Source organism: Phaenicophaeus curvirostris, chromosome 10 (genome assembly GCF_032191515.1).
Source record: "Phaenicophaeus curvirostris isolate KB17595 chromosome 10, BPBGC_Pcur_1.0, whole genome shotgun sequence".
NCBI classification, from domain to species: domain Eukaryota; kingdom Metazoa; phylum Chordata; class Aves; order Cuculiformes; family Cuculidae; genus Phaenicophaeus; species Phaenicophaeus curvirostris.
In genome coordinates this window covers 18704819-18718213 of record NC_091401.1, presented here as the reverse complement: position 1 = coordinate 18718213, position 13395 = coordinate 18704819, and the positions used below count along the sequence as shown (strand labels likewise).

Here is a 13395-nt window from a genome sequence, read left to right as displayed (position 1 = left end):
ATACGGAAAGTTGATCTACTGTAGGTTGTTTTGTGATTGGGATGTCTCCTGGCTGGGAACTTGCTGTGGAGTTCAAGAGCGGTAAGAAGAAATGGAGTACAGAGATCTGAGACGTCCCTGAAGTCGGGGTAATGTGCCCTAAATTATTGTGGTGAACAGTGGAACAGAACTGCTGGAAGAGTGAAATCACAGCCTCCTTACCAGAGAAAACCCTTGATCCTTTGTGTGCCTTGTGTGCGGTGCAGGACGGCGGTGTGAACCTGGCACTGCAGCTTTCTGAGTGTTAAGTGCCCTGTGCTGGGAGCAGTATTTGGAAATTGCATCTGCTGACTTCACCTCATCTTCCTATTGGTAGAAAAACAAATAAATAAATTTAAAAAAGCAAGGGGGAATTGGCAGATTTGATTCTGGCCTGTGACTGCATTGACTGTGTGGTGGATTTTAGATTAAAACTTTGGTAGAATGCCTAAAAGATAACTAAGGGTCCAATAAGTTTATTCCTGGTGATTTGCCAAGATTATATCTTTGTGTAATTGTGAGTTTGGTTTTTTGGTTTTTTTTTTTTGTATGTTGGATCTTCTGCTCTATTCCCTCTATGATAGATTCTAAACATAGACCGAAATAACCATAAATATAATCAGAAACAATAGTTTCAGTATGAACAAGGAAATGCTGTTGGCTTTTTGGTGGTTACTGATCTGGACATTCATCCAGCCTGTTTGTTTCTTCTTTTTAGTGTTTGCTGAATATGTAATGATACTTATTAAACATACAGTGCCCCTCTACATGCTTATTTAAAAGAGTGTAGGATTTCCTGAAGACATAGGAATGCAATAGCAATATGAAAGGCTTCGTATTATGTACTCATCAAATAATGAAGCATTTTTTTTCTGGACTGTAAGCAATTCAATTATTTTGTTTCTGAAATAAATTAAGTAAAGCTTATTGAGTCCAATCAACCCTTGTTTCTAGGGAATTGTAGTTCAATTTCATTTTTAATTAGATTGAACATTGTGAATTTCTTAGCAGTAGTAAGCAAGATCTGGCAATAAAATATGCACTCAATTTTTATTAAAAGTTCCTAAAATCTAGTTCAGGGAACTGGCTTATGTTTAATTGTCCAAGTACCCTATTGTGAAAAATTCCATTTTTAATAACTGCTGATGTGTAACAAATTACTTTTCTTTGATAAAACTGTATAGAAGAAGAGGAGACAGCAAATAAGAAAAAGTGTGGGACAAAACATTCAATGCTTTGTAAACTTAATACCATATTCAGGAACGTGACATTCAAAATTTTGCTGTGGAAGGATTACAGAATTAAACCAAAATGCTTTTTAATTCAGAGATGGTGGAAGGGAATAGTCTCAGGAGGTCTTCCGTCAACTACTATGGTTTTTCAGAGACTAGTACCTAGAATTCTAATCAAACTAGTAGACAGCAGGCCAAATTGTGATTCAGCGATGTACATGAATGCTTGGAAACTCTTGATCCAGTTTAAGTTCTGCCAGTTTATAGTAGCTCTGGTTTATTCAGCTGCTACTCCGTGCATGTGTACTGTGATTCCCAGTGCTGGGTGCTGGTTGACTGTCTTGTATTTTCTGTGCTTTCCCCTTTTTTTTTTATGTTTTGTGGCTAAACACCATCTCATCCTATACTGAACTGTGTTATCATACATAATGTATCTTTCATTAAAGAACAGGTTGTTCCATGGGTTAGTGAACATTTTTTTCACAGCTTTGTTTCTCAAGGTTGGATTGTATGATGTCTAATTTGTGTTTCTGTATTCTTTTCCATCTGCCACTCTCTCTCTCTCGTTATGTATATATGGTTTCCCCCTTTCCATAAACTGGTAAGCTCTCCAGATTTTACTAATGCCTTCTCAGTGCATTAGCAGAATCTGCCAGTATCCCATTTTCATTAAACTTGCAGGAATATACTCGCATATTTTTCCCCCTTGAAATGTCTTCTTTGCCAACTAATCAGTGATTCAATCATTACTGTGGCTCAAGGTACATAAATGGACAAGCATAGAAAGCAGACTAAAGAAGTTTTACAGAGGCAATATTTATCAGTAATGTGGCTGGTGTTATGCCTTATAAAGCATAACCGTTACAGCTTTAGGAGAGGGATAAACAGGAAAGCGAAAAGATGACCTTCACCAGGAGAGAGAAAAATGGAGACAAAATGCAATGCTGATAAGAGTGGGAGTACTTCTTAAACAGCTACATGTCTCAATGTGCATGTTTTTTAATCTTTTTGAGGCTCCGTGGTTAGCTGGTAACCAGTCCAATGTACTCTCTGGACAAGAATAAAGCTTGATTACTTGATTGTTCTTATGGTTTTTGATGCTTGGGAGATGCAAGGATAGTTTCAGCTGGGAAGAGGAGACCAAAGGAAAAGAGCTTTAGGGAGGTAGACTTTGCTGTCGGCTGAAAGATAACAAATACTGGTTTAGGCTAGTTCCTTCTGCATTGCTTCCCTGTTTGTAACCAGTCATTTAAGGACAGCTCTTATGCATTACACTGAAGTTTCATATACAGAGACTGTAGTTCCTTCTCTTTGCTAGGTTTATTTCTGCATTCAGATTGCTAATGTAACCCCCAATGAAGCATTCATCCAGGCGCACGCTAGCCTCAGGTGAGATAAAGCACATTCCAGTCAGCTGTGAGAGGCAGTGACCCCCTAATTCTTGTTGCTTCCTTCTTCCAGAAAACAGTCATGCTCAGCTTCCTTATTTTTGACCTAATACTCGTCCACCAGTAGGTTTGTGGTCAAAGTCCAACAGTAAAGCTTGTAAAGTAACAGCCCTGGCCTCTGTTACCTGTATGCCAATACAAAGGATAAATGTTTCCTCTGCAGCATTCAGAGCTGTTGCGGTTAAAATGGAGAAACAGCTTTGACTTTTCCTGCTAGAGCAAAACCGAGTTATTTAGCCTGTTGTGATGTGTGAATATAAAGAATTGGTTTTGTTAATCTTGCTGTCCTGTCCAGAAACTTGAATGTGTTATTAGGGTACCCTCTAAATGTAACAAAAGCTGTTGATGTTTTAGATATAGCACTTTACAATCAAGCATTACCTTATTATGTGAGAACCTCTCAGAGTAAAATAAACGCTTCCAAAACTGCCAGTCACCACTTAAAATAAAGATGTGTCTTTTCACTGCTTCAGCTGCATCATCCTTAAAAGACAATTTAGTGGGGCGTTACATGTGTAGAGTTTGCAAGGCTTGTATGTCCCCAGTCACACAACAGAAACTTTGATAAAGCAGCAAGGGTCTCTTATTAGTTTAAACTAAGTCCAGAATGTTTTATATTGTGATTTAATACACTGGAATGAAAGAGTTACTTTTTCTGTAAGTGACTCTAAAACCTGAGGATTTAAGCAGTCACTAGCAGTGAAAGGGTTAACAGGGGACACCAACATCTGTTTTCCTGTCCAGGGTTTTGCTGCTTCCAGTTTATTCTGAGATGTTTGTGGCTTTGGGAGAGCCAAAAGCATAAGGAGCAGAGTCTGCTGTTGGTGGGTTCTACATTCTAAGGTAATCCATCGATTTGAATAGATGTGCACCAGTGTACCTGAAGAGCTTAATCTACAGTTTTTAGCTGTGTAAACCAATATTTGATACATTCCTCGGATTCTTATTGCTAGAGCACTTTGTGACTCTTAATGTTCTGACTCATTTAAGGTGAAAATGGAAGCAACAATACTCATTTATTGTTGGCATAGCTGTGATGTCACTGTTGGAAAGTTAAAAAGCAGCAATTATAGCTGGAATCTGAATGCTGTTTTATAATTTAACAGGTACAACACTACTCCTTACTAGAGATTGTAGCCATGGTAGCAGTGGTTGCTGTACTTTCTGAACAGCAACTGTGCAGTCACCTTCTCTCTGTGACACAGGGATTTAATAGTGATTTTGTTAAGTACAATGTTTTTAAAACTCCCCTAAAAAAAAAGACTACATCTGTGTTTCCTGTCTTGTATGCTATTAAATAAGGCTATAGAGATGAATAATAATATACTGGGTATGGATGCAGGAAAAGAAGAGAAGAAGGTTGTCATTTAAAGTCCAGTCTGTTACATCATTTAGCTATGATGCATCTTGCTTCACCTGTATTATCCTCACTCCTTTTATTGGTCAATCAAATCCTGGCTGAATATCAGAATATGAAGGTGAATTGGAAACAGAAGAATACAACAATAAACAAACATACCATATTGGAAATTTGTGTTCCTCCATTGCAGTTTAAGGTCTGTAATACATTCTTAACCTTTTACATTTTTAAACATCTGTGCTAGTTACTCTTGTTCTTGCTCTGTATACTCATATTCACCTGAATAGAATTCTCTCAGAGACTGTCTTTTTTCACCTAGGGATTGCTCATTTGAATAAGGTATGCAGGAGTATACAGGTGATTCACTGGTTCACTTACATCTGTTTATCTGAATTCAGACTAAAGTGTCAAAATCATGGTGAATCACAATATAAAATATATTTACTTATACAAATGCATAGGCTGCTATTTTTACATTTTTTTTCTGTAAGGCAGAACTAAGCCTCAAATACTTTCGATGCTTAAAGTGAATGCCATATATTGGCATAATTTACATACTTGTAAAGCCACAAAGAACAGTGCATAAACATTCCTTAAAACCAACAGCTAGAAGATAAGTTGAAGATATATATATACACACACAGAGGGGAGAAAAAAGGATCTAAAAGATGGAAGGAGAGGGGTAACTGAATTCAGACAGAGGTCTAGTAACAAGTTTTTGACTTCCTACAAAATTAAAGTTGTGTAGTTCAGAAACATCATTTACTTGCAGTCATTCCTCAGACCGTTTGCACCCATTTGGAAAGTCATCAGTAGAGCATAGTGAATATTAAGATAATCCTTAAGGACCAGAATTACTTCTGTCTGAAAAATGAATGCAGTTTTGTGTCATTGTTGTAGTCTTCAGTCAATTCTAAATACGCAGAGCACTACATAGTAAACCATCTCATTTCATGGAAGTGTTTGCCTCAATGCAACTAAATTTCATCTGATTCAGAATAAAATATATATTTTAATATATATATAATATGTATATATTTCAATTCTTTATTAAAGTGAAATTTTTCTGTTAAATTTTATGTAAAGGCTGCTGCAAGTATGATGCTCAGGTGGTTTTGCCCTTGACTTTGCGTAAGTTTGTCTGATTTGCTGCCCCAGATCTATGGATCTAGTGTTCTAATGAGACACTAGAAACGCTGTCTGTCTGAGGGGACACAGAATCCAAGGCTTGGGTAAGGCAGACTGCCTTTAAAAAAAAAATAAATAAATCTGTAACTCCTTTTGTTTTTTGTCTTGACTGAAGAGTGACTGCGTTCAGAAATCCTGTTTGAGACCATCTAGTATATGCTATACACACTTATGCAAATCCTTGAATAGGTAAACTAAGCATGAATGTTATACTGCTAATAATATGGAAAATATAGAAAATCTACTCAAGATGTTTTAATAAGATTATTTTCAAAACTAAGGCATTTTCAAGGTGGTATTTATAGCACATGAAAATATGTTAGAATTGTAAGAATAGGAGGGAGAAAGGTGACTCCATTTGTATCTCTTTGTGAACCTTGTACATTGCTGAACCATGGCCAGTACCTCCTCTGTATATGGTCTCCCACACACCAGCCTTGTCTAACTGTCACAATAAAAGAGGTGAAGATGGAACAGCTGCGAATCTCAAATGCAATTGTAGTGAGTGTTAGCACTGTGTTTCTTCAACTTAGTACTTATTGTTTGTTTGAGAGTAAGAAGTCTTTTTGTCGTTAGGCCTTCAGCATAGCTTTTGATATGAACTGAGAACCGTGACTTTTATTTGTTTTTTTCAGTGTTTTGATTTTCTTTTCAAAGAGTAGCTGATGTATTTATATTGCAAACAGTTTATTCTGTTTGTACAGTGCATAGTATGGTGAGAGCCTGATGCATGATCAAGCATCTGTCTATAAGTGATAATGTGTTCTGACACTGGTTTTAGCAGTTACATATGTTGTTTTATTCCCTCAGCTTTCTCTCTTAGAAGATGCAGGGTTTGGCGGCGTTCTTCTTTACATTGATCCTTGTGACTTACCAAAGACTACAGATCTTGCTGATAAAGCTTTTATGGTTTCTTTGAACAGTGGAGGAGATCCATCAACACCTGGTTATGCCAGTATTGGTAAGTACTGTTCAAGTCATATTCAGTTAATGGATATTTTAATTGTCTATGGATTGTAAGTATGGGAGTTAAAACGCTAAACTAAATCCTATATGAAACCGAAACTGAGTAAGGGATCACTGCTGTGATGCAGCGTTGCTCAAAAGTTGGAATCCAATCTCAGAAGTGCTTTACTACAAATTCTTAACACAAAGTCTTATTCTATATATTTTTTTCTTTTTGTATTTATGTAGTTACACATTGAACCATTACTCCTGTCTGCTTATTCTTATCCCATAAAGTAAAATAAAATCTGTGAAGTACTAATCCAGTTGTTTCTGAGAAAGTTCCATAGAATCTGTCCCTGCTGAAAGAAGTATTCTTCCCTTCATTCTGTCTTCTTTTTTTATTGTATTGGAAATGGAAACTTCTGGTCAATAGGTGCAAGTACAATGTAATCAAAAATTTATATTTGAGAATATTTAAGAAAATAACATGCTTATAGTAACTTTGCATAATTACTTCTTGAATAGATTGTGTTCATTTAGCCTTGTCTTAATTTTGCTAGGATAGACTTGCTTGTCAATTATGCTCCTCTAAATACACATGCTTTCAAAAGCATGGGAAATAAAGAATTGATTTTAAGGAATTATATGGTCTTTGAAGAGTTTAAGATTGTTTTGGTTTTTTGTTTGTTTTTTTAGGCAATCTTAATAATAAATAGAAACAGCAGCATATTTGACTTCTATGCGCTACTTAAATCTCCATTTGACAGTTCAGTGTATGTGTGTTCTGCTTCTCTGCTCCCCTTTCAGCTTTACAACCTTTTTTACTATCTAACTATTTGGAAACTTATTAAGCAGCAGTCTACGAGTTTGTGACAAGGCTTCATCAAGAATATTTGGTCTGGTTACTAGCTCAAGACATCTAAAGTCTAACTTGAATTGACACTAAATCAACTGAGGCAACACTGAGATACTTCATGACGAGAATGGCAGAAAATAGAAATATTTGCCTGGTTGTCAAAGAAGGGTGTTAGCTATTCACAGCATGAATGCCTTGACAGCTCAGTGGGAAAGAAATTGCACATTTTCTCAGTGTCTCAGTGTACCTGACCCAGTGTTCTTAAAAGTGTCCTGGGAGCTACGGAAGTAAATGTAGCACTCTTGAAGTTTTATTCTTGCTCATTTCATGGGGCTATTTGGAAAACCATTTATCGCTTATCTGTCTGGATGACTTCTTAATGTTTTATTTACCCTACATGAAAAGTAAAGCTAATTAAAATAGATACACCAACATGAAGATGACATTTCAGTGTCTAAACATAATGCACTGGTTTTCCGTCAATAAAGGATCTCATCGTCAGTGTGCATCCCAATCTCCAGTTTAGGAAAAAGAAGATTAATTATGTGGAAAATGCTGATACCCTTATGAGTACATTGATGGTTTCTACTAGAACCCTTTGCATGGCTTGTCTGTGGTTTTAAATCTCTGAGCAACATTTGTAAGGAGGAATAGGCTATCATATTCCTGAAATCATTTATATTTTGGTCACTGAATGCAATGATGAGCTGGAAAGAGCTCAAAGGAACACTTGAGGAAACTCTTTTTTACAGTTCTGTCACTGGAAAGTAGATCAGATAGAAGTAATTTCTGTGTTTCTGATGATTTTCTTCTCTGGAGACTGTGAATCAATTTCTTCGAGTTAACTTATGCTTGGAACAAATACAAATATGTCTGCAGTGCAGTCTTTTGCCTATGGGATGCACTTGCATATAAGGTAGTTAAATCAACTGCATATAGAATAAAAGTGCCAGATACCACGGTTGCCTCTATCGCTTTGATTCACAGATTATAACATACACTACGAGAGGTTTTATTGGAAGCTCTTGCTTAAGTTATTGGCACATCTTTGGTACCATCTGCACTTTACACATTGCCAAAAGAACCGATACTATTGCAATCTCAGGGACTGCTCTACCACCATTCTCTCTTTTACTAAGAAATTCCTAGTAAGATGAGTGATCCAAAGTTAGTCTTATGCTAGGTAAATAAAAGGTAGGAAACTTGTATTTTCATGCTGCTGTCTGTTTCTCACATTCGTTTAGTCTGAAAACAAATTTCTCTGTGGTGTCAGTATACTGGACTGCTTCAGGTTTCTTTCCTAGGAAAAAAGTCTTCAGAAAAGGATAACACTTACAGATCTCTTCTCAAAGTTGAAAGCATTTTAGAATATGGTTTATGTAATAGTTCAGAGAGAACTGTGGAGTTCTCATGAGGTTTTAGCTCAAATCTTCTGTTTCATGCAGATTAAATGCTGCACTTCTGCATATGAATTATTTTTGAATGTACAGAAATAGCTTGAAAGGATGAGTTTGAGATGCCTGCTGTCTATGAGTGGAATGATTTTTTTGATTTCTGCTTAGTAAAGGGAAAAAGTAATGATGTGGAAAGGGAAGTCAACAGCTCTTACATAAAAGTTTCTGCAACTTTGTTCGATAATTTAATTTTTGTGTTCTTAAGACTCTCCCAATCCTGTGTCATATCAGTCCTGAAAAAATCATATGTCTTTACGAGCCTCAGTTCTGTCTTCCTGATTCTGATTGCCAAAGACTAGTATCCTCCATTTTTAGAAAACTTTCTTATATCTTCCTGCTTTTGAAATGAAACAGACCCAGTGGATGGGTCTCGATAAATTAAACATATGGGATTGAGAAGCTTGAGAGGGACCTAAGAGAATCGTGTGACAAAAATTATCCTGAAAATAAAGTTTGGATGTGTAACGTAAAACTTGAGTAACTTCCCCATCTACTTATTTTTTTTCTAGTTTGTATTTTTGAATGCTGCGTTTCCTTTCAGCTACCTTTGTATGACAGAGACACATTCAATTTCTTCTTTACAATAATTTGGAGTAATGTTAAATCAAATTTGTTTCCACACAGGGAATGGCTCAGTAAACAAAGATATTTATAGAACCTCTTTGTCAATCCTAGTATGTAAATAGAAAAGTGGCATTGTGATAAGCATTAAGAGCCTTGCCCCTCAGGTAAGGTACCTCATAATTGAACCCCTGTCTGTGCAGTGATGGAATAGAAATTGTTTCATGAGGAATTCAGACAGCATCATAGAAAACACTGTAAGCTCAAAAATGCTGAAATAAACATCTGTAAAATACTATCTTATACTGTCAGCTGGAGTTTCAAGCGTGACATTGTTCTAGAGAATTGGTACACAGAGGTTGTAACAGTAAGGCAAAGCAGTATAATTTGGATGTAGTCCATGCTTCAGGTCATTGATAACAGCTGGTCGTGTGAGACATCTGGGTGATAAATCTGTGACACAGGGGAAGTGCACAGTGGCCCTAGAATTGTGAGTAGTGGTCTTATTCAGGCACAGAAATTGACACAAGCTTTGCTTAGACCTTGTTAATGGGTTTGGATTTCAAAGAAAGGGACAAGGAAGACAAGGAATTGGTGAGGTGCTGATTCACTGCAAGCCACAGCTGGGCCCATCAGCAAAGTTGGTGGCGCCACTGAATACATTTAAGAGCAGGAATGCTGAGCAGGCAGGGGACTGAAACAGAGCCTGGAAAAAAATGCAAGGTGAACGTGCTGTTGTAATCCTTTTGGTTTGGTTTCTCATTATCAAAATCCATTTTAATTGGCAATGGCTGGCTCTGTTTAGCCCACGATGGTGATTGATAAGTCATTTCCTTGTCATTTTTTGAACAATAAGCTCTTTCATCTTATTTTCTCCTTCTACACCGTTGAGTAGAGGGAGTGAGAGTGTTGCTGGATAAGTGTCTGCAAGCTGGCCAAGGTTAACTACCGCACTGTCTTTTCCATGTTTTCATAAATTGCAGCAAAAATTAAAGAACACTAAAAATGCATCATAGAAATCCCATGATGTTTACCTCTTTAGACACGTGTCATTCTTTAATTGAGCTTAGGCAGTTCTTGTGCCGTGAATGTAGGGAACTACTGCTGCTACTTGGAGGATGGGTAAGTAAGTACATGCTGTGATAGAAATGTAAGCCTAATTTATTTTTAGTCAGCCCTGTGGTTCTGTGTTTATGTGTTTCCTGCTTCTTTTCTGAGTTTGTCCTTACTGTCCTTTATTTCATGATATTTTACTCCTCTAAAGCAACCAACTGAGCAGAATTTTACTAGAAAATAGAACAATGTGTAACAATTTTAATTGTGTGTATGCAACATATGTTTTAAAATGTTTTGTTATAAATCATCATGACTTTTTACAAGATGTCCTCAACCCTGTTTTTTCTGTTCTTGTAACTGTGTTTTATTCATTAAAATGATAGGTTTTCTATGATTGCAGCAGCTGTGGAAATGATCTGGGGAATATTAAAAAAAAAAGAAAAGAATTTTTTTTCTGCAAATAACATCAGATAAATGAAATACAAAGATAGCTTGGTTATAAAGTTACCATCTACATTCAGGCTTTTTTGTTTGTTTTATTTTATTTTATTTAAAGGCAGACTGAATCTGGGGAGAATGAACAGCTTTCTGTGCCATATTTGAACTTAGGATTGCATGTATATATGTTTACATATACTCTTGATCTTTTTTTTTTTTTACTTATCACATAATTCTAGTATTCACCATAAAACAAACCTTACACAACCTCTTTATCATTACCAATTACACTCCTCTATCTGATATACTGTATTGTTTTATGTGTGAAAAAAATCTGTGCTAATGAAGCAAGAGAGGTAAATCTTAGCAAAATACTGGCTTTTGAGAAGTGAGTACAGTGAGTAATGATTTCAGTAGATTTTCAATAATACCTCTAGCACTAAGGCTTCAAAAGGTATGTGAGTTCATGATCTGCCTCTTCAGATTTCACAGGATACAATAAAGCGACTAGATTTTTATTTAAGCACCAAATGACATGCTCTGAGCTTTTGGGGTTCTGTGGTTTTAAATTTTTCCTTCTTTCTAGCTTTCAATTGGTGTTACATGTATTTAAGCCTGAGAAAATCAGTTGGTCATCAAGATATTTTAGGCTTACAGGTTTGAGCGTGTGAACCTCTGTATGGTATGTCAGGTAACATTTCTTTTTCTGTTATACTGCCTATATTTTTATCTTGGGAGGAGGATAAAAATTTGAATTGAAAAATCAGTGATATTTTTCAATTATTTTATTAAAGAGGAGGGGAGAAATGACTTCCAATGGTACCACAATAGCTTGCTAGCAGTGTTTGTGTCATTTGACAGTTGTAAATGCCATCCTGAACCACGTTGTCAAAACTTTTCTCAATTTCAATCTGAAAATTAGAAAGAAGTGAATGGCATCTCGACACTGCAAGCAAGCAACAGTGGTGTTTGAAGATCCAGAAAGGGCTTAGAACACTAGGCAGTTACTTTTTGGGTGGACTTCTTTTTGAAGGCTCCAGAATTCTGGTTATAGTATTACAGTAAAAAAAACTCAGTGTCCTAGGCCTATTTTTCCTGTATTTCTAATAGTGATAATTAGTCTCAACTATCAGGTGATATATTGTACATTCTCAAAAATTAAACTAAAATTTTGGCCACATAGGAGGAAAACGGGAAAATGTCAGAGCTAGGGTGATTGTAAAGCTATTTAAGAAACCCTCACCAGAAGACAGAACAGATAGTAGCTATACATTGATTAAAAAAAGGGATTGTATTTGCTAATAAAGCTTGGTTAACTTTCCCATGCATTGGTGCATGTATGTAATACAATGGTATTTTATCCTCCTAGCGCTGCTGTGCACAAGTTGGGATGCTATGGTGTAACTCTTATGTGTTGCAGAGTTAACACCTGTGAGTGCACCTGCATAGTATCAAGAGCAATATAAAGTCAGCTGGCTGATTGTTTAAGCTATTAAAGATGTAATTAGTTTTATAATTGATTTTTTTTTCCTAGTGCAGTTTGAACACTGCAAGCCAGAATAAACCCAACCATCCTGAATTCAACTTGATCTCTGTTCCAGCCCACTGCTTACCATATTCAGCATCTGCACAGAAAAGATAATAGTACCTCTTCCTACTTTCAGACAGGTAGAAACTCCCCTAAAAGAAAACCTAATCATCTTAAAATGGAGATTTGGAAAATACTTTCTTGTTACATAAATGTGTGCTGTCATATTATATAGTACTATTTTGCTGAACACTTAAAGATATAAGTAATTCTGCACAGTTTGGGTTCATAGAATCATAGAATCACCAGGTTGGAAGAGACCCATCGCAACATAGAGTCCAACAATGTTTGGACTATCAATCACTATCAATCACTAAACCATGTCCCTCAGCATCTCATCCACCCGTCCCTTAAACACCTCCAGGGAAGGTTGACAAGGAAAGGTTGTTTGAATGTTTCCAGGAATGGGGCATCTACCGCCTCTCTGGGCAACCTTTTCCAGTGTTTCACTACCCTCACTGTGAAAAATTTCTTCCTTATATCAGGTCTAAATCTATCCTCTTGATTAAAACGATTACCGCTTGTCCTGTCACAACAGGCCCTACTACAAAAAATTGTCCACATCTTTCTTATAAGCCTATTTTAAGTACTGGAAGGCTACTATAAGGTCTCTCTGGAGCCTTCTTTCTCCAGACTTAACAACCCTAACTCTTTCAGCCTTTCCTTATAGGAGAGATGTTCCATTGCTCCGATCATTTTTGTGGCCTTCCCCTGAGGCCCACACCAGAAGGTCCATGTGTTTCCTGTACCGAGAGCTCCATAGCTGGATGCAGATCTCCTTGTGGGGTCTCTCCAAGACCTAATCCCTTAGTCATCATCATGGGAATTCACTGCACTCGGTCCGTGATGTCCACATCTCTTCTCTGTAGGGGAGCCCAGAACTGGCAGCCCCTTCCGTCATGCATCTCAGTATCACAAGCTACAGTTGTTAGTGCAGTTTGAATTCTCTTAGTTTCCTAGATACAGCAGAATGTAGCCAAACAAAATGTGTTTGGAGCTGGGAAGTAGTGAGGCATCACGTCCAATGGTGTTCCATGGATAAGAGGAGCTTTCTCTGCCTGGTTAACCTCTGCTAGATGGTCTCTAGATGTGGTGTTATAAACCACCATAGGTGTAAGCATGCTCAGTATGTAGGCATAGTGACTCCTTTCTGTTAAGGGATATTAGAGTTATTTACTGTTGCTAGTACAAAGTTGTGAGACCCCTTTATGTGAGAGACTGCATCGGTTTTGATGCAAAGCTGTTCTC

At 36.9% G+C, this 13395-nt stretch overlaps 1 protein-coding gene across 4 annotated transcripts in view; it reads left to right on the top strand.

The window, feature by feature from the left end:
- The window catches only part of NAALADL2 (N-acetylated alpha-linked acidic dipeptidase like 2), a 416888-nt gene that overhangs the window by 256394 nt on the left and 147099 nt on the right, over positions 1–13395 (top strand). For all 4 annotated transcript variants that reach the window (XM_069864505.1, XM_069864506.1, XM_069864504.1 and 1 more), the window contains exon 5: positions 6057–6207. In XM_069864505.1, the coding sequence (XP_069720606.1) occupies positions 6057–6207 (151 nt within the window). The remainder of the gene's footprint in view (positions 1–6056; positions 6208–13395) is intronic.